General features: G+C 38.6%; 1 protein-coding gene across 1 annotated transcript; it reads right to left on the bottom strand.

The window, feature by feature from the left end:
• Positions 1-2,428: 2,428 nt before the first annotated feature.
• On the bottom strand, positions 2,429-18,487 carry LOC114368843 (protein CASP-like). The gene is made up of 19 exons (XM_028326105.1): positions 18,186-18,487; positions 17,884-17,994; positions 17,422-17,600; positions 16,707-16,856; positions 15,680-15,768; positions 14,972-15,081; positions 14,711-14,805; positions 12,981-13,036; positions 11,735-11,900; positions 11,381-11,473; positions 11,159-11,287; positions 10,746-10,865; positions 10,499-10,585; positions 9,371-9,478; positions 9,142-9,285; positions 8,940-9,041; positions 3,192-3,271; positions 2,859-2,951; positions 2,429-2,776 (listed from the first exon to the last, which is right to left on the bottom strand). The coding sequence occupies exons 1-19, from the start codon at positions 18,289-18,291 to the stop codon at positions 2,716-2,718; spliced, it is 2,079 nt and encodes a 692-aa protein (XP_028181906.1). The 5' UTR covers positions 18,292-18,487; the 3' UTR covers positions 2,429-2,715.
• Between the last annotated feature and the right edge of the window lie 1,645 nt (positions 18,488-20,132).

Raw genomic sequence — 20,132 nt, 5'->3', positions numbered from 1 at the left:
GTGAAAAGACAATTTTACATGTACGTCTAACAAAGTGAATTGAATAAGAGAAAGATGAAAGAGATAAAAATATATGTATATCAGATGATAAGATGTAATGAAAAGAAAGAAAGAGAGAGAGAGAAATAATGAATATTAACTAAAGTAGATATTTAGAAAAATGTGATGTCCAAAAGTGATATAGCTAGTATACATAACGATGGATACTGGACGTGCATGGAAGAAAAAATGTATCAGAAAATTGAAGGCAGTGGTTGGGAGAGCAAATGTTGTAGCAGCAGAGTGAAAGCAAGGAAGGGACTTTCAGTTCTCACAAATCATGCCATTGACAAAAATGCAGGTTGGTCAACTACAATCTACAAATGCTGCAAAAAGTAAGTGCAAGTCTCAAAATCTGTTGCCTCACATGTAAAAATGTTGCACGTGTTATGCCACTAACAAAGCCTCAAATCAAGGACCTTTTCCTCATCCATTGTTTCCTTTAGCATGGGTCACCTCTTCCTTCTTGCTTGTATCATGTTGCTATTATAATATGTAGAAAAGCATTAAGGAAGATATGTGTTGTTCACTTTGCGACTTTGTAGTGGTAGTTTTTTTTTTTTTGGGAAATCGCTTTACGTAATTGGGGTGCATAATACAAATCACTAGAGTCTCAAACAAGAAAAACTTTTGTGTGTTGACTACTTATTACACATTGGAATCATTCAAAGAGGTATGTAATCAAGAGTATGAAAGAGGACGGAAAGTCAAAAAGAGTAAAAGCTGCGGTTAGTTAAAATTTGATTTCAAAATCACGCACTTTATAAAAATAATAATTTAATCACATTATAACTATTTGTTCAATAATCTTTTTCTAATAAAGATAGTTGTTCTGTTCTATTCCCGAAACTAATTGAAGATGACTTGACGTAATGAGCAACTGCTTCCTTCACACACACATCCAATTCTAGACAAAAAAAGATTGTGAGCCTTTTGCCTTGAATAAGTTTAAGCAAACATATGGCATTTTTTTTTTAAAATAAGTTAACTTAATATATCAAACCTTTTCTGAAGGAAGTTGACAATTCCCATTTTCACACAGAAGTTAGGGAGTGCACATCACCATTGAAAATAACGAATCATGGTGAACATGACAGCAAAGCTTGCACATATTTCTTTCTTTACCTTTTTCTCTCGGGTATGGTCAAAAGTGGAATTATATAATCCCAATTGAATAGCAGAACCATCCATAAAATCAATAGAACAGTTACCGCGTCGCAAACTTTTTCAACAAATAACACAACAAACTTTCTTTGAAGTGTGGCTTCCAGAGCTAACAATCAAAGTTTTTTATTTTTATTTTTATTTCACCGTATCATAAAAATATTATTTAGCTGCTTTTATGTTAGCTAAGTCTTCTCAGAAAAAAAGAATGGAAGTTCAGTTACAATAGACAGAGTATACCCACTTAACTTAAGGAGAATTCTTTGCATGTAAGTAGTGTTGGTCTCCTCAATATGAAACTACTGAGATCATGAAATAAACATTTAACTTGGTTATCAATTTTTTCCTGGGCGTTGTTGCCGGGGGCACAATTTTCACTATTGGAAATGGAGTTTAGTCCTTTTAGTTAATCACTTGGCAAGAAGATCCTGCTTGTTTCAAATTCAACAACCACTCAACTTACTATATGCTATATCTTGTTGGCAGTCTTAACAATCGTTGTATCTTTATCAAATCCCTCAGCCAAATTTTACGCACTGGTTCCAGTCAACGTATTTTAGTTTGTTTAGAACCACTATCCATGTGCTTAGGAACCTTTTGTCAGTTAAAATAATTGGACCACACAGACACAGTAAGAACAAAGACACTAATGCTTCAATTCTTTGCTTAGCGTGAAACCCGGTCAATGAAATGTACTACCAATAAGAGATGATCAGCGTGAGGACCATGGACGACATAGAAAAACATGCAGGAACAGATGAACAATAACATTTTATCCATTATTTTATTGGGGGAGGGGGGGGGGGGGGGGGGGCTATTTCATGAAAACTTTAAAAATTTACAACAACCAAGCATTATCCCACTAAATAAGATCAACTACATAGATTACATGAAGTCATTCATCACAGTTTTAGCAGAAATATGTCAAGAATAATCCATGTTTGATATAACAAGTTTTATGTTGACTATTGAAGACCTTACACAACCCTCCTCCTTAACAATTTAATTGAAAAAATTTATTTATTAAAAAAGGTATTGAAAGTGTAATTTTACAGAATTTAATACCTAACCTCAATTAGTCATAACCCATAAAAGTCTTACAATTTGTTAATATAAATTTCAGTCCATATTTCTTTCGTGGGTCCGTCAAGTGTCAACAAAGATTTTATAGTGGCATTTGCCTATAAAAAAAAACACGATTTTGTAGTGTTTTGCCATTGTCGTGTTCAAGAAAAAAAAAATGCCTCTATATTTCATTGCAACATTGTTAGAGTAAAACAACAGTCATATGTACAATACATTTGATATTTGAATATTGACAATATGTTATCGTTCTGTCTGTAAAAAAAGACCACTGAAAAGAGGTTGCACACCGACCATGTGCACCGTTCAATTTGAGAAATCGACCACTGAAAATTGAGTTGAAAATGACCACTGAAAAGAGGTTTCATTTCGACCACATGTACTGTTCAATTTGAGAAATCAATCGCTGAAAACTGAGTTGCATATCCACTATGGTCCACGCGGAAGATCAACGTTTTTCTCTCCGACAAGGAATTCCTCTGGGCCATTGCTGCAGGAAAGAGAAGGGTAAAGAGTGGCTGAAATCCATGTACAGTAGTTATAACAGTGAAATTAGTCGTCAGATATTTTACCTAAGATAACTGAGAGCAGACATTCGGTAGAGACAGGTGAAGACCAAGATATGCAATCCAATGGTATAAAAGAATGCGAAAGTTCGGGCATACCTGCAACAGGAGGATTCTTTATCAATTAACTTAACAATAACATGTGCAAGAAAGAAGAAGGAATAATACACTTGATCTTCCCAAGTCGAAAGTAAAAACATCAAATAAAATGCTATCGAAGCTTAGCAAATTATTTAAGCAGAAGAATGGGAATATCAAACGGGTTAACAAATTATTTAAGCAGAAGAAAACAGGAGCATTGAAGAATGTCTAAAATATAGCAGAAGCCTTCAAGCATACTTGTTCCCAAGGAGAAAACGTCCACTGCTGAGTGTAATTCTGTCCCTGAATCCTAACTCCTTGTATCTTTGATCCCTTTCCTAATTACATGAAAAATAGATGGAACAGTTCATAATTAAAATTAAATAACATTGAATACAGAACACAGTGAAAGATAACTTAGTCATGTTTCTAACCAATCACTTCCTAATCTTTCATCCAATCCCAATAAGCCCTCCCTTTTCTAGGTAAGGTGCAAAATGGGAGAGGGAGATCTACACATAAGGAGAATCCAGTGTTCAATAGCTCCAACAGGCAACAACAATTATTCAAACGCAAGTTTAACCAACAAAATTAGACTTTCAATCAAGGACATAACAGGCATTCTTCCCTGTACCTACTGACTAAACATATACCATTTTTTAATCTCAGTAATAATACATCTGAAAACTAAAGTTATTTCACAAACACAAACAGTTATGAACAAGTTGCATTTGGCAGCACCAACCTTAAAATAGATAGAAAATTCCTTCAAAGATCTTTATGTGCGGTTTTAGGCTTGTAGTTATCTTGGACAGATAGACACTTCAGTTTCAACATATGCATATGATCGCGTTCAGAGTACCAGGCCCGAGAGAGAGACCCAGCAACCAGTTTATCTTAAAGACTACGTACGCATATGAAGCACGTGCATGTGCATTTTCGTAATTGTATTAGCATTAATGAGGCACGCATTCTATTAGGATATGCCAGTACTTGTCGTGTGATATTTCGCACCTGTAATAAGATAGCAGAAGGTTCTAGTACTGAATGAACCTATATATATACCTGAAATAGTAATGAATAAAGCAGAATATCCATATTCAGTTTATTTTTATCCTTCTTCTTCTTCGTATTTTAGGAGATTCCTCCCTTGGTCTCGAATTCAAGGGACAAGCGCTATCAATTTGGTCCGACCTGCCGGCGTCGCCATGACCGAGCACAACACTCGTTCGAAGACCACGGACCGCCTCGAGGACGCCGTCCTCCGTCTCACACAGACTCACCACGACCTGTCCCTCTGTTTGGATGCCATGCAGGAACAGCTCCAACTCCTGCAAATCCAACACCAGCCACAACCACCCCCATTACCTCCTCCGCTATCTCCACCCTCGTCGCGCCACCATATCAAGCTTGATGTACCCCGTTTCGACGGGACCGACGCCATGGGATGGATCTTTAAGATCTCCCAGTTCTTCGAGTACCACCATACACCAGACGAGGAGCGGGTTACAGTAGCATCTTTTTATATGGACGGACCAGCCCTAAGCTGGTATCAATGGATGTATCGTAATGGATTCATCACGTCCTGGGCCGCCCTCTTGCAAGCACTCGAGACTCGCTTCACGCCAACTTACTACGATGATCCCAGAGGTACTCTATTTAAACTTACTCAAACAGGCACCGTCAACGAATATTTGCATGACTTCGAACGCTTGGCCAACAGAATTATCGGGCTTCCCTCGTCGTGTTTACTCAGCTGTTTTATTTCCGGCCTCGCGCCGGAGTTACGTCGGGAAGTTCAAGCTTTCCAGCCCATCTCTCTCCCTCAGGCCATCTCCCTCGCCAAGCTGCAGGAAGATAAACTTGACGACAGGCGCCGTTCCTTCCACCCCCGTCCACCGGCCTCGACCCCTCAACCTTTCCCGACCCTCTCCCCCACCACACAACCACCCCACACCACTGCCATCATTTCCCTGTTACCCTCCCCTCAACCGAAACCTACCCCTCCCTCCCGCAACCACGTACGCCGCCTCACCCCAGAGGAGACTACCCGCAAGCGCGAGCTTGGACTATGCTACAACTGCGATGAGAAATGGGTCCCCACACATAAATGCAAGGCCCGTTTCTTCCTCTTGATCTTTGAAGAGGATGAACCCGACCCAGACACCCAACCCGCAAACCCCATCCTCTCCCAACCCTCCCCACCCTTGCCCAGATTAGTTTCAACGCCCTTCCCGGCACCTCCACCCCCACCCCCGATGCTCTCCGCCTCTTTGGTTCCATCCACAACTCACGCGTCACTGTGCTCATTGACGGAGGGAGCACGCACAATTTTATCCAATCACGCGTGGCCAAGCACCTTCAACTCGCCACTGTCACGACCAACCCCCTGCAAGTCACCGTCGGCAACGGCACCTCCCTTCCCTGTGACCAACTTTGCCCCCACACCACCCTATCCCTTCAAGGTCACGACTTCTACGTTGATCTTCATGTTTTGCCCATCAGTGGCGCGGACATAGTTCTTGGTATCCAATGGCTCAAACACCTCGGGCCCACCATCACGAACTACGCTGCCCTCACCAAGCAATTTCAGTACCAGGGACACTTAGTCTTTCTTCGCGCGGATGCCCCCATGGTGCCTGCCGACATGTCCTCACTTCAGCTTCGCCGTATGTTGCAGACCCACTCCACTTCTGCTTTCTTCCACATATCCATCAACCCTCTTTCCCCAACTCCGTCACCCCACCCCGCCATCACCCACCTTCTCCAACAATATATTCACCTGTTCCAACCACCCACAACCCTTCCCCCTCCCCGGCCAATCACCCACCACATCCACCTCTTGCCAAACACCTCCCCCGTTAACGTTCGTCCCTATCGTTACCCCCACTTCCAAAAGGCGGAAATCGAGAAGCAAGTGCAGGATATGCTCTCATCGGGTCTCATACAGCTGAGCAACAGTCCCTTTTCCTCCCCAGTCCTACTGGTCAAGAAGAAGGACGGGAGTTGGCGTTTCTGCGTTGATTATCGCGCGCTCAACGCCATGACGGTGAAGGACAGGTTTCCAATGGCCACCATAGATGAGCTGCTCGACGAACTGGGTTTAGCCTCTTGGTTCTCTAAGCTTGACCTTCGCCAGGGCTTTCATCAAATATCCATGGCTGCCGCTGACGTCGCCAAAACCGCCTTCCGCACCCACCAAGGACACTACGAATACAAGGTAATGCCGTTCAGTTTATGTAACGCTCCCTCCACCTTTCAGGCGACCATGAATGAACTCCTCAAGCCCTTCCTTCGCCGCTTTGTTGCCGTCTTTTTCGACGACATCCTGGTGTACAGCGCTTCTTTAGATGATCACGTCTCCCACCTCCGCCAGGTATTCGATTGTTTATCTCATGCTCAATTCTTCCTCAAGGAAACCAAGTGTGTCTTCGCCCAATACCAATTGACATTCCTCGGACACATCGTCTCAGCCCGCGGTGTTGCCCCTGACCCTTCGAAGATTGATGCTATGGTTCAGTGGCCCATTCCCACGAACACCCATTCACTTCGCGGATTCCTCGGGTTGACCGGTTTCTACCGTAAGTTCGTCAAGGGTTATGCTTCCCTCGCTGCACCACTGACTGCATTGCTTCAGAAGGATAACTTCCTCTGGACGGAGGCCTCTCAGACAGCCTTCGAATCCCTTAAACGCGCCATGACTCAAGCTCATGTTCTCTCCCTACCCGACTTTTCCATTCCATTCATCCTGGAAACGGACGCCTCCGGTTCCGCCATTGGCGCTGTCCTGCAGCAACGAGGTCATCCTCTGGCCTTCTTCAGCAAAGCCCTGTGCCCTCGCATGCAGCAAGCCTCTACGTACGTCCGCGAGTTACACGCAATCACCACCGCCGTACGCAAGTGACGCCAATACCTCCTCGGCCACTCTTTTACGATCCTTACTGATCATCGAAGCTTGAAGGATCTCATGAACCAGGTCGTGCAGACCCCGGAGCAGCAGTCTTACTTAGCCAAGCTGTTAGGTTACAATTATGATATACAATACAAGTCAGGTAAGTCCAACGTTGTTGCAGATGCGCTTTCCAGGGTACCTCATCCCGAAGCAAGCCAGTACTGGTTATTATCTATCCCTCACTTCATCTTCCTCGATACACTGCGCCAACACTTCACCACCAGCACTCCTTTCCAGGCCATGCTTCACCAAGTTACGAGTGACCCCAGTTCACACCCCGAGTTTGCACTTCGCGACGGCTTGTTATTCTTCAATAATCGAATTTGGTTGGAACCCGACAACCCTTTCGTCGATACCTTGATTGACGAATTCCACTCTACTCCTATCGGCGGTCACCTCGACTTTGCCAAGACACTCCATTGCATACAAGTCAGTTTCCACTGGAACACCCTCAGCCGTGACGTTAAGCGTTTCATTCGACAATGCCCGACATGCCAACAAGTCAAATACGAGACCAAGCGCCCTGCAGGGTTACTCCAACCTCTGCCTATTTCCAATTCCCCATGGCAAGACCTTTCATTGGACTTTATCACTGGTTTGCCTCCCTCGCGTGGATACACGACCATCCTCATCGTAGTTGATCGATTCACCAAAGGCGCCCATTTTGGAGCTCTACCAGATCGTTACACCGCCCATAAGGTTGCACTCCTTTTCTTTGACATCGTCGCCAAACACCACGGCTTCCCTCGTAGTCTCATCTCCGACCGCGATCCAATCTTTGTAGGCCATTTCTGGCGCGATCTATTCCAACTTAGCGGCACCAAATTGTGTATGAGCACCTCGTACCATCCTCAAACGGATGGGCAGACTGAAGTGCTAAATCGAACCTTGGAACAATACTTGTGATGTTTCGTGCATGACTCCCCATCGCAGTGGACACAGTTCCTCTCCCTAGCTGAATGGTGCTACAACACCGCGGTTCATTCCGCTACCGGCATTACCCCATACGAAGCAACATATGGTAAGCCATCACCTTCGCTGGTCTCCTACATCAAGGACTCTTCTTCTGTAGAAGCTGTCGACAGCCTGCTCTCATCACGCCAAGACATCTGGGTCAACCTCCAAATTCCTCTACAGAAAGCTCAGTAAGCCATGAAGATCCAGGCTGACCGCAAGCACCGCGACGTTTCTTACTCCATCGGAGATTGGGTTTACGTCAAACTCCAACCCTACCGCCATCTCTCTCTCACCCGTACGACATTTCACAAGCTGTCCAAGCACTACTATGGCCCCTTCCGCATCACTGAGGCAGTTGGTGCAGTCGCCTATCGCCTGGCTCTCCCAGCTCACTCCAAAATCCACAATGTCTTCCACTGCTCGTTACTTAAACCCCATCACGGCCCAGTTTCCGAAGACGTTGCACCTCTACCCCCACAGGCTTCTGACCACCACCCACTCGTTGAACCGTTAAGTATTCTCGACACCAAGTGGGATACTACCACGTCCCCACCATCTCTGCTGGTTCTGGTGCAGTGGAATGGTCTCGCACCGGAGGAAACATCTTGGGAGCACTGGGACGACCTCCGTTCTGTATACCACCTTGAGGACAAGGTGGTTTTGCCAGCGGCGGGTATTGATAGCATTCAGAGTACCAGGCCCGAGAGAGAGACCCAGCAACCCGTTACTATGTACGCATATGAAGCACGTGCATGTGCATTTTCGTAATTGTATTAGCATTAATGAGGCACGCATTCTGTTAGGATATGCCAGTACTTGTCGTGTGATATTTCGCGCCTGTAATAAGATAGCAGAAGGTTCTAGTACTGAATGAACCTATATATATACCTGAAATAGTAATGAATAAAGCAGAATATCCATATTCAGTTTATTTTTATCCTTCTTCTTCTTCGTATTTTAGGAGATTCCTCCCTTGGTCTCGAATTCAAGGGACAAGCGCTATCAATTTTGTCAAGCTGTGACACTAATACAAACTTATAATGCATGAAACATTTTTCAATATGCTGTGTTTCATTGCAGCAGCCAAGTTAAGTCACCTTTTTTGAGAATGCAGCAAAAGGATTTATATCATCCTCATATATCTTCTTGTATTTAGATTCCACATCTGACGCGAAACCACTTTCAAGATCTTCAGCATACTGAACAAAAAATCACAAATAAATCTGAGTTCAGGGTAAAAGGGAAAAAAGTTATCTTGAAGAATGAAATAGAGTGATGTTTTAAGCACAAATTAAAAACCTTTTTAGAACCCCTAGAAACCACTTTCTCATGATTATAGTCTTGTACATAACGAATCTTCCCGTATAGTTTGACATTATCAGCTTTGCTCTTTTCCAGTTCCACTGTTAATACCCCAATCTTCTCCTTCAACTGCCTTATTTCCTAATAAAAGTGAAAAATTCACCCAAGTCAACACTCGTTACACTACCATATCCTTAATCCAAAATTGGGCTGATTATAAACATACCTCTTCTGTCTCTCGCAAGCGGGTCCTAAATCGATCTCTTTGATTGCAAATCACTTTAAGCATTGAGCTCTGATCTTGGTCTAAGGATACTTGCCTTTGGTCAGTATTCTGATGCAAAAAGAGCTAATTCAAGAATTCTTTCAATCTAATATACATGTGTACAAAAGAATATTTGGGGGTGTTATTAATCAATCACAAAAAATTATCCAGCAAAAGAATTTTTTCAATGTTCTCAAAATCTAAATCTTCTAATTGCATGGGTTCAATTGTAAGAAAATCAACATTCGTACCCAAAGTTATCATTAAAAAATCAAAGAAAATAGATTGCATCATTAAACCATCTGTCTTAATATAGGAGAGTATACTTACTCGCCCAGCTATAGTGAATTTTATTATCTGTTTGGTTAAGTCTTGTTATGTTAACCATAGTATTTCCTTAGTTTTCTGTTAGGAACTAACTCAAGGTTAGTTGACAGTTATTGCTAAGTAACTGTCTATATAAACAACAGCTTTGTAATCTGTTGTTAGTTGGGTTGATTTTATCAATACAATCACCTTTCCTTCTCTCTCTCTCTTTCTTCCTTTTCTCTGAATCTATTATGGTATTTGAGCAAGGTCGATCCTTGACTAGTTTTTCATGGCTTCCGCTTCATCTCCTATTACTCAAAAGCTAAAGCTGTTAAGAAAAAGTTGAATAATGACGCACATCCCTTCGAAACCTGTTAGCTCGAAGAATGTATAAAGTTCATCTAAATTTGGATGCGGGAATGGGAATGATCAGAATCAATCTATCAATTACTTGATCAAGAAGCTTTGACAACATGCCATGAACTAACTATCCCACAAGCATAAGATGTTAAGAGAAGGCCTGTGATGAATTTTACTTATATCTCTTACAGATGCATCTGAAATTAGAATAGTAATTCCCCATTGTTAACACTCAACTCAACTCCACCCAACAAATTATTGATGAGAACTAATTTTTTGTTAACCTAAAAGAAAACAACAGTTCAGACAGACAGCATCTCTTTCCAATTGTTGAATGTATGAAACTTTGTTTCTTTTGAAGATTGGTCTGCAGAAAGAAGTAAAATGCAGAAATAATGGCAGCACAAGAGTGGAATTTACCTCAGAAACCTCACCCCCACCAGCTTCTGAAAGATCCCAATCATCAAGGAAGTTCCCTTTACGGTCTTTTGAATTGGAACTATATCCCTGTATCAAGAGGGTTACTAAATGCATTAAATAAATAAAAAGCATAAAATTTCATCATTATTCATAAACGCATAACCAAATATTAGCAAAAGAGAGCAATTCTTATTCTATTTAAAGTGGTGGATATGTAACAGAGGCAACCCAGGTAATCATTCCAAACCTTCAATATATCATCTTCCAACTTCTGTATCAATTTCTGTTGTTCATTAGACTTTGCTGTAAGTTCTGCTATCTTCTGTTCAGCTGTTTCCAGTATGGACGTTTTCTCAGAAAGTGTGACCTGAAAATGGTAGGACTTCCATCTGAATGAAAGAGGTATTTCCAAATGCACAGCAATAATACTTGGCATTTCTACATGAAATTGTTATTGACTCCACAATAATTGCTCAAATGAAGGAAATACATAGGATCCTTTCATCACTGGTCTTGCTTTCTTTGAAAGCTACACTATATAAAAGGCTAGTGTTATGTTAGTTGATTATTTCTTTCACTCTGATCTTTTCAAAGTCTTCTTCTTTGTTTATGGGGGCAGGAGGACTGGATGTCCTATTGCTAAACAAATCACATTCTTACCTTCAACTGTGTTAGTTCATGTTCCATTTTACGGTTCTTATCAAGAAGAAGAGACTCCATCTTGCTCATCTCTTCTCCACTTGTAGCCACTTCCCAGTCTTCGGCCTCGATTGAATTATAACCCACTGCCTACAAGTATAGTTCACAAGGAACACAAATAGTGATGTTACAAGAGAGCCCACCAAAATGGTAAATAGAGGATACAGGGAACAATAAAACCACCTGCAAAATTTTCACTTTCTTGCGCAGATCATCAACCATCTTTTCTGTTGGCCTTGCTTTAAGTTCTTTCTTCATCTCCTCAAGGGCAGCCTCCTATATTAAGAGAAGGTGATAAAAAATAGTTTTAAATTTTCATGAGCATGGAAGAACAAAATTATGTGCCATATAACGAAGCAAATGGATTGTAATTGCTACTATATCAACTGCAACGCATCTGCTCAGGACTAAGCCAATTTGAAAACAAAATATATTGGATCAAAATCTTGGGGAATTCACAAATCAAAGTCACTTATAGTGCATTTAAGTATCACACGAAGGAAATCTTCAGTAGACTTTGGCCTACCAAAATATTACCTTTTCATTGAGCATGGCCGTAAGTTTCTTGACTTCATTAATGTGTTGATCTCTTTCATTTGATAAGGCTGTTTCAATATTGTGTAGTTCCATGTTCAAATCAGAGATTTGTTTTTCTTTGGCATTTAAAGAATTCTCCAGCGCGCTATTTGAGTCAAAATTATCACTGCAAAATAAAAACAAACAATAATCTGAAGATTGCGATCCAGTGTAAAAGATAAGAAATTAGAAGGATTTGAGCAAGTATCAATGAGTGAGTATGCATATATGGATATAGGGTCAGATAGACAGAAAACACAAATAATTAAATTATTAAAAATTAAAAACAGAAATATAGGGTCAGATAGACAGAAAGTAGCTCTGCATCACTGAATAACTTATTGTACGGTGAATTCACGCAAGAGGAGTGAGGAGTGTTAGCAAATAGCAACCCACTCTATAACACTCTAGTATTGGTTAAAAATTAAAAAATATTAAAAACTATAAAATCAGGAGAGAGAATAATTAAATAAGTGGGACCCACAAAGTTTGTAATTTCCAATAAATTTCAGCCGATAATACAATGCGTTCAAAAGAATGTGTTGTTAGCATTTCTAGTCCACACAAAAACATGGTCTTATTTCTTTTAGACTATACTTTCTTCAAGGAAAGATTAATATGTTGAGGGATCCAAATAATTGCTTCTATTAACCGAAAGAGATAAACCCGAATGTGAAGAATGGAGTTTGTTTCACACATCATGCTCTGAATTTTATGAAGTAAAGAGAGTTTGTTTTACAAGCTTTTAAAGCTGTAAAAAATAATTAAAATAATAACACGTATAGCTAAAGATACCAAATTAAAATGATAAAAATAAATTTGGATTGCTTGATTAAGAATGAAAATATATCATGCAGCAAATCTTGAAACTAATTGAACTGGGATTTCTTTTAATTATCATGTTTGGAAGAATGAAGAGTTGAAGACCAAAGGATCTTTAAAGGAAATGCAGAATGGGAAATGTTATTCAACTTAAAAAGGGATGCTAAAGATGGGTAGTATAGTTATAATAAATTTCTTTAGTTTAACAGCCAATAAAAAAAATGTTTCTGTATGTAGAATTTGGAAATTAGAAACTTAAAATGCAGATAATACTCATAAATAGATTTTAGAAAGGGAAATGTGTAAATATGTCCAACTAATACTGCTTAGTTTGGGCATAATAATAATTTTTAATTTAAATAGAAAACAAAGAGGATCACCATACCTATTCTTAGTTTCAGTCTCTTCATTTGCCGTTTGCAACTGATTTCGGAGAACCCCCTGCATAGACACAGAAGTATCGCTACAATAAACAGCAAGTCTTATTGAACATGGAAAAGCATCAGCACTCAGCAGCTTGAGACAAGATTCATTCCACTTAATGTTACAGAAGCTATGGAAGGATTTAAAATATGTGGGCCCAATTAAATTCTTTCATCCAATTATCTTCCTCTCTACCCTTATATGGATACCAAACAGAGACTTGGTTATTTTAAGATTTGATTATGGACTAAACAGTAAAAACTGTATCCTTACATCATAAAGAACCAAGATGCACCTACACAAATACACAGTTCATTCAGTTTGACAATCACAAACTATATTCAGTTTACAGTCATTGATAACAGCCTTTGCAAAAAATATAAACTAGTAATTCCATTCTTTATACCTACAGGAGGGAAGAACATTGTCAGTGAAACCAGAACAGTACACGGGGTTGTGGGGTAGGTCATCAATAGAAATTTAAAGTTGATTATAAGGATATGCTTAAAATTTAAAGAAAATTTAACAAAGAGAAACTAATTTAGAAACTTAACAATAATAATAAAAAACAAGCCTTATCCCAAGAGTGAAGATCACAACAAGAATCAATTAATAGTTGAATCCTCAAGCACAAGTAATTCCATGGGGAATAGTTAAAGAGGGATTTAAAGTTAAGACACCATCTTCCTAGTTACCAATACTTTCTTTCTTTAGTTTATTTCAAATTTTGAAAAATTGCCCACTGATACTTTTTCCTATTTTGATCTTGACATATATAATAGAAGCACTCTGATAGGAGTCGGAGCAAAGTAGTTAGGACAGTTATGGAATTAGATAGAGTTGTTAATAGTAGTCAGAGTCAGTAATAGAATTGGTTTATTTGTTAGAATTGGTTTATTGGTTAGAATTGTTAATTATCACTGCTTAGGCATTCAGAATTGTTAGTATTGGAAAACAAAGCCTGAAATGAACAACTCTTTGTCAAGGGGAAACCCTTAGAAGGAGATTTCTCTCCTTTTCTGTTCAAATGTCATTCTCCAATAACAGATTCATTCTTGTTCTTTCTATCTTGCATTCTATTCTTCAATTCTGGTTTGTTGGTTTGTAAGAGACTCCCAGCTGTGTAATTAATATGTATATGGAATATGAATTGATTGCAGCAGTGATAATTTTTTTAAAGGATAAAGAAACAAACTGTTATAACTCAACAGAGCACCTAATATGGAACAAAAAAAAGATACAAAACACAACTCAAGCCCTATCTTGCCAGGAAGGGTTGGCAGCGGGGTCAAACTCTGCTACCAGGCTCTGTCAAAACTAATTTTTTAAAAGTGTTTAGAGCAAAGTCTTATGAGTATGAGTATCTCCAAAAGTTTTCCCTTAAACTCTGTTAGTCAACTCCAAACACAACCAAACCAACTTGGTCGAGGTTCTGTCATCTTTTCAAAATAGGTACTACTCTAAATTTATTTCAAATACATATTTCTGATCTTGTATGTCCTATCATCCCACCTCAACATTAATCGTCTTCACTACACTTAAACAGATTTAAAAACAGTGGACTATAATATTTTGTAAATTCTGAAACAAATAGAGAGAAAGCAGCAAAAATTGAAGAATTTGACTGAACAGGCGAACACACAATTACAAATAACCACACTTCAAAATCAAATAAAAGTTTGTAAATTGTACCTTCTCTCTTTCTAAACTAAGAAGCATTGATTGTGCACGTTCCACTTCATCCATCAGAAGATTGACCTCTGATTGCTTAGATGCCCTCTCTTCCTCTGAAGTTTTCAAGAAAACAGGGGATCATTTTCTTCAATATTAAATAATATTAGGAGAATCATGGTCTTAACTCTTAATATGCAGATTATAAAGTAATGTAAGAACTGATGTTACAGATTCAAGTGAAGTGTACAACTAAAATTAAAATGAAAACTATTTGATTACCAGATTGGGCGCAGAGTTCAAACAACTGGTTTTGTGCGAGTTCATGCAATTTCTGCATAGTAGAAACACTGTCTTTGGCATGCTGCAACTGATCTTGCAGTGCCTGTTCCCTGCACAGAATAAAGAGATCATCAGACTAGGTAAGCAATGCCAAGACAGAGGACAGTTCTGATATAGTAGTAGTCAGTCAATACAGGGCAAGAGGGACAAAGTGATAGGAACCTAGGTATTTTATATTTGAATGTAGAAAAAGAGGGAATAATTTCCAATTGCAGAAACAGACTCACAAGAATAGACTCTCCCTCTCTTGCTCACAGCAAACAGAAAGCTAATGGAAACATTTACAAAAAGAAAAGAATGAAAAAGGAAGTCAACATCATTCAAGAGACATTAACACCCCATCCAATCCCACACTCAGTCCTTGGTTGCCCCTCCCTTTCCCTGTGCGCCCTTCTTATACTTCACACCATTAAAAAATTTGGTTTCTTTCCTCCCACCACCCTGCCATGTGTGCAGGTAGTGCTTGGAGCCAGTATTTCTTTGGCTCACATGGGTTCTCCATCCTATGTTTCCCTCCCTTCTTTCTATAGTCCACTTTGGCAATGGTAAGAAACTAAGAATGCTACAAACATATATCTAAGGCAGTTGTCACATGTACTAAACTGAATAAACAAACAATTTGCCATAGCAGACAAGATTACCAGATACCTTTCTTTCAAAACTTCCATTGTTTTCTGATTCTCTTCTGCCAGACTGCGTTGCTTAATCTCCACAATTTCTTTCACTTTCTCTTCCATCTAATTCACATAAATTCAAATGACAAGGTAAAAATCATGAAAGACAGTTAGGTCTAATTTATAATTGAATTTTAAAGATGTTGGGGATCTAGAGAATTCTACACATTGCAAATATGCCATAAAATAACAAAATATGAACACACAGATTGAAAGGAACTTATCAATTTGACAGTAAGGAGTTGGATTCAGTTAAGCTAGGAAATCAATTTATTGCATGTCATAAATGTAAACATTTAAAACCTTTCTGCCAAAATTTATCGGTAGACATTTGGAGGCAGTCACCGCAATTAACAAAGTTCTTTATCACAAATGGAAAAATTCTGCACTTGTTTGAATGCATGTGCACATTCACCCATTTGAACAATAAAACAGGTATGAAACATACAAATGCATCTCAAATTCAGAAATTGGCAATTCATGAGAAATCTTTTACTTAAAATAGGGTACAATATCAGCAATTTGGTAAGACCTACTTTGCCCCTTTTATAAGTCCAAGGTACTATCTAATGCAAAAATTAGATTTAAGGATAGTTATAGAATACATTATTGGATAAAACACATACATAAAGCAACCTTCAAACAATACTGTACTTGTAAGTCGTAATTACTTAAACCTAAGTTTATTCATCCTTAAATTGTTAAAAAAATAAATTGGATAAGAAAAAAGGATAAAGGATTGGGATGCTGATTTTAGAGATGCAATATATTAAAAACGATTTTTGTTCTTTCACCTAAAAGCTTAAGCTTTTGGGATAGTTGTTTCATAAAAGAAATGAAATCAGGCGATCATAATAGGATCCTGACAATACACCAGTGCATACTAGACCGAAAACAGGAAGCATCATATAAAGGCATCAACACTCAACAGGTATTTTCCTCAAGAAATGAAAGAGACTGTAACATGTAATCATATACACAATATCAGAAGCATTAATAACCTGTTGCTCTAATTGCCTGTTTCTCTCTTCAAGTCTTCGTATTGTAGCCTGCTGATTCTTCAAGTGAGTTGCCTCTGTCCTGAACTCCTCAAGCTCAACTTTCATTTTCCGGTTTTCAGATTCAAGCTCAGATATCTTGAGATCTTGCTCCTGCACAATGAAAACACATCAGAACATGAACAAGCAAATGTAACTATGCACATGGTTTCCCTACATGCATAAAATATAAGCACTAATCCACACAAGTATCGTACATACAATTTAGTAAGCAATAAAAATGGAACAGTTTAAAAGCATAATAAATTAATGATCATGACAGAGGCCTAATTTTGTAATCTTTAAATATGCATATTGAAAAAGTGGGAGGGCAGCCCATCTCTTTAAAAGTCAAGAGATGAAAACACCTTAAAGCAATGGGAAGAACACAAAAGAGATTCTAGAAATAGAATCTCATCCCAACACAGGTATGATGGCAAGGAAACACCCTTAAAGTTGAATGCATTCCAAGATGGAAGGACATGCCCAGTGCTCATTGCTAAAAAGAGCATTACTACATCAGTATATTTAGAATGGAGAATCATGCATTCATTATCCATAACTAACTCATGCATGTAGATGATGTAATACATCCAATAAAATTACATGAGTCCTATCACATAGTGCAAAAAATTGAAAATAAAGAAACAGGGCACCTAAGCAAAATGCTAGAACTCACAGCAATCGACACAAGAGCTGGATAAGGATCCGGAGCTTCATAGAGCTTTTGATAGATGTTGAGAAAAGCATTTTCTCCAAACTTTGCTCTCTTAGTAAGATTATCGACCTCTTCTTGATAGCCCTTAAGCAAGGAATTGAACAAACTTAACTTATCCTCAGGCGAAGCCTTTTTGAAGTCTGTAAGCAGCATAATATGCAATTCTCAGACACATCCATTTATTACCCCAAACAATAATAATAAAAAATTACAGAGCATGAAAAAAAACAAAGCGCAGCTATGCTCCTGCCTCCGTTCCATTTTCAGTGAAAACATGTCCTAACAGGTAAGCTATCCATATCCAAGTGAATTGTTACTAAAGCATATATTGAACGCTGATTTCAGAATAAATGTTAATAATAATTCTATTAACTAAGTTTCGAGCATAATTTGAAAACAGTAACAAAAGCACTAAGCACACACCTCTAGTGTTCTCTGCAAGCTTGCGCCGATTTCTCTGACTGTTTTCCTGGTTCTCTGCAATTCGAAGCCCTTGCTCATCCAATATAGATTTCTCCTTCTCCAACTCAAAATCTGAAAAGACGAATAAACACAGAGTCACGAAATCATCGCAATTGCAGCAATTGAAACAATGCGGCAACACATCACAGATTAGAGATCGTCAAGTCAATTCACACACGCGGAAACACGAAATCAGATGAAAGCTATGAAAATCGACGGAAATTTGGAAAGAGCGAAACGTGGAAGTGAAGTTTCGGTGTGACCTTTCCAGAAGGCGGAGACGACGGAGATCGGAGAAGAGGAGGGAGCGGTGGATTTATCTCGCTCGGGTCCGGATCCGGATCCGGATCCACCTGGTGGAGCCTCCATTTCTGGTGCAGTGTCTAATTTGGTTGAAGTAGTTATTTTTTCTTTCTCTGTTCTATCACTCTGTCTCGGTTTCGGGTTCTGTATTCACCAAACGGAAAACACTTTTATGCGGTAATGTGGGATCAGAAAAACGGATCTGAATATTTGCCAAGTAAATTAGTAAATTAAGTATTAGTTTAGCTTAATAGCTTTCAAGTTTTGTTTGGTCACTAAGTTAATAATGGTTTAGCTGGGTTGATATCATTATCAATTTTATCATAAATCCACAAGTATTTTTTACAGGTACAGTTTTGAAGGAGACGTGTTCTTCCTTGTAATCGTTGGGCCGAGTTGATCCTTTAGGCTTTAGCTTCATATTTTTAGCATTTCTATTCACACCTTCAGTTAACTATTTAAACTCCTACCTTTTCAGAAATGTGCTTTTTTTTCAAAAAATACCCCTGATATTTGACACCGTTCACGTAATCAAGGTTCTGTTATGTAACTGAATTAGGTATGCAGCAAAAACAAGTTTCTGTCAGATCTTTAAGATAGAAAAAAGGGGGCTTGAAATGCACACTTGACTAGTCAATGTCGAAGGAGCTTGAAGGACTTTTTGGTTTAACCAAAATGGAGTGCGACAGAGGGAGAGCTTGAGGGGAGTGGGGACTAAGAGAAGGGGTACGGAAATCATTAGAAACAAATGGGGTGAAGAATAGAGAGGAAGAAAAGCGAGGGAAAGGGGATGGAGGATGATGTTTTAAGCAAGGGTGTTTTAATCGAGGGGAAGGGGTGGGGGTATATGTGACTTTTTATTATATTGGGGGATTTAAATAGCAATTTTTGTGTGTCAATAATTGGGAGCCCGCATTTTTTTGGGCGGGTTTGGAATTGTTGAGCCCGTGGTGTTAGTGCTATCGAGGTCTAACTTCTAAGATATGTTGGCATTTTGTAGTTATGGGTATCGGTTAATTTGTGCCTTTTATTTTGGCATAAACTTTTATTGATTGAATTGAGAAGTGAAAAAAAGATGCTAAGAGAATGCCTATTATTTTCTTCCAAAAAATACCCAAAATAATGTTAAAATTAATTAATAAGTATATTTAATTAAATTAGTAGTTGGAAATATATGCCGTATTACACTATTCTTTTGAAATTATATTTTGGATAAGTTAGTTTTTAAAATTATCATAAATTAAAAAAGAAAACTAAATTAAATAATATCATGAATTATTATTAAAGAATTAATTTTTGTCACTGATAAATGGAGAATCAATATGACCACAAGTGTACTTTTGAATGCCAATTAAAATAGGTGTTCACATATTGTCAATTAAGTATGATATTTATATAGTATATTACATAACCCTAACACATATTGAGGCGAGACTTGGGTGGATCATCTATATCTTCTGACCACCAAATGATTGATTGACACAATTCTAGTTTTTTGTTTTCTAATGACATCAACATTGATCCACGTTCAAGCCAACACTAATGCTTGTAACTTTTGTGTATCAACACAGTTTTGATGTAGTTTTTAATTTGAGCGCACGTCTTAAATGTACCAAACACGCTCAGTTCATCCATTCGATTTATGATCAGTTGTATGTAAGGTCCCATGCAAGCTTTAAAAATTAGATTTTTTTTTTTTTGGTTAAAAAAATTTAGAAAGTTGAAAACCATCAAATGGAATATTAAAATAATTCAAGGTTTTATGTAAACCCTTTTTTATTTTAATTTTTTTATGCTTTTGAGAATAAAACAAAGTTTTTTAAACATTTCGCTGGCTTAGGAGATATTTAGAAGAGTTTATAACGAGTTTATTTATGAAAATATTTTATGATTCTCGTTTTCACAAT

The sequence above is a fragment of the Glycine soja genome, chromosome 9, assembly GCF_004193775.1.
Source record: "Glycine soja cultivar W05 chromosome 9, ASM419377v2, whole genome shotgun sequence".
Lineage (NCBI taxonomy): Eukaryota > Viridiplantae > Streptophyta > Magnoliopsida > Fabales > Fabaceae > Glycine > Glycine soja.
The sequence above is the reverse complement of the archived record's forward strand: the minus strand, read 5'-3'. Positions and strand labels throughout refer to the sequence as shown.

Bases quoted from the DNA above. Each gene is read 5' to 3' on its own strand.
- LOC114368843 (XM_028326105.1), bottom strand. From the start codon at position 18,291: ATGGAGGCTCCACCAGGTGGATCCGGATCCGGATCCGGACCCGAGCGA. The intron at 15,082-15,679 runs GTATCTGGTAAT...TATTCTGTGCAG, and splicing joins ATGGAAGTTTTGAAAGAAAG to GGAACAGGCACTGCAAGATC. The intron at 10,866-11,158 runs GTAAGAATGTGA...TACCATTTTCAG, and splicing joins ATGAACTAACACAGTTGAAG to GTCACACTTTCTGAGAAAAC.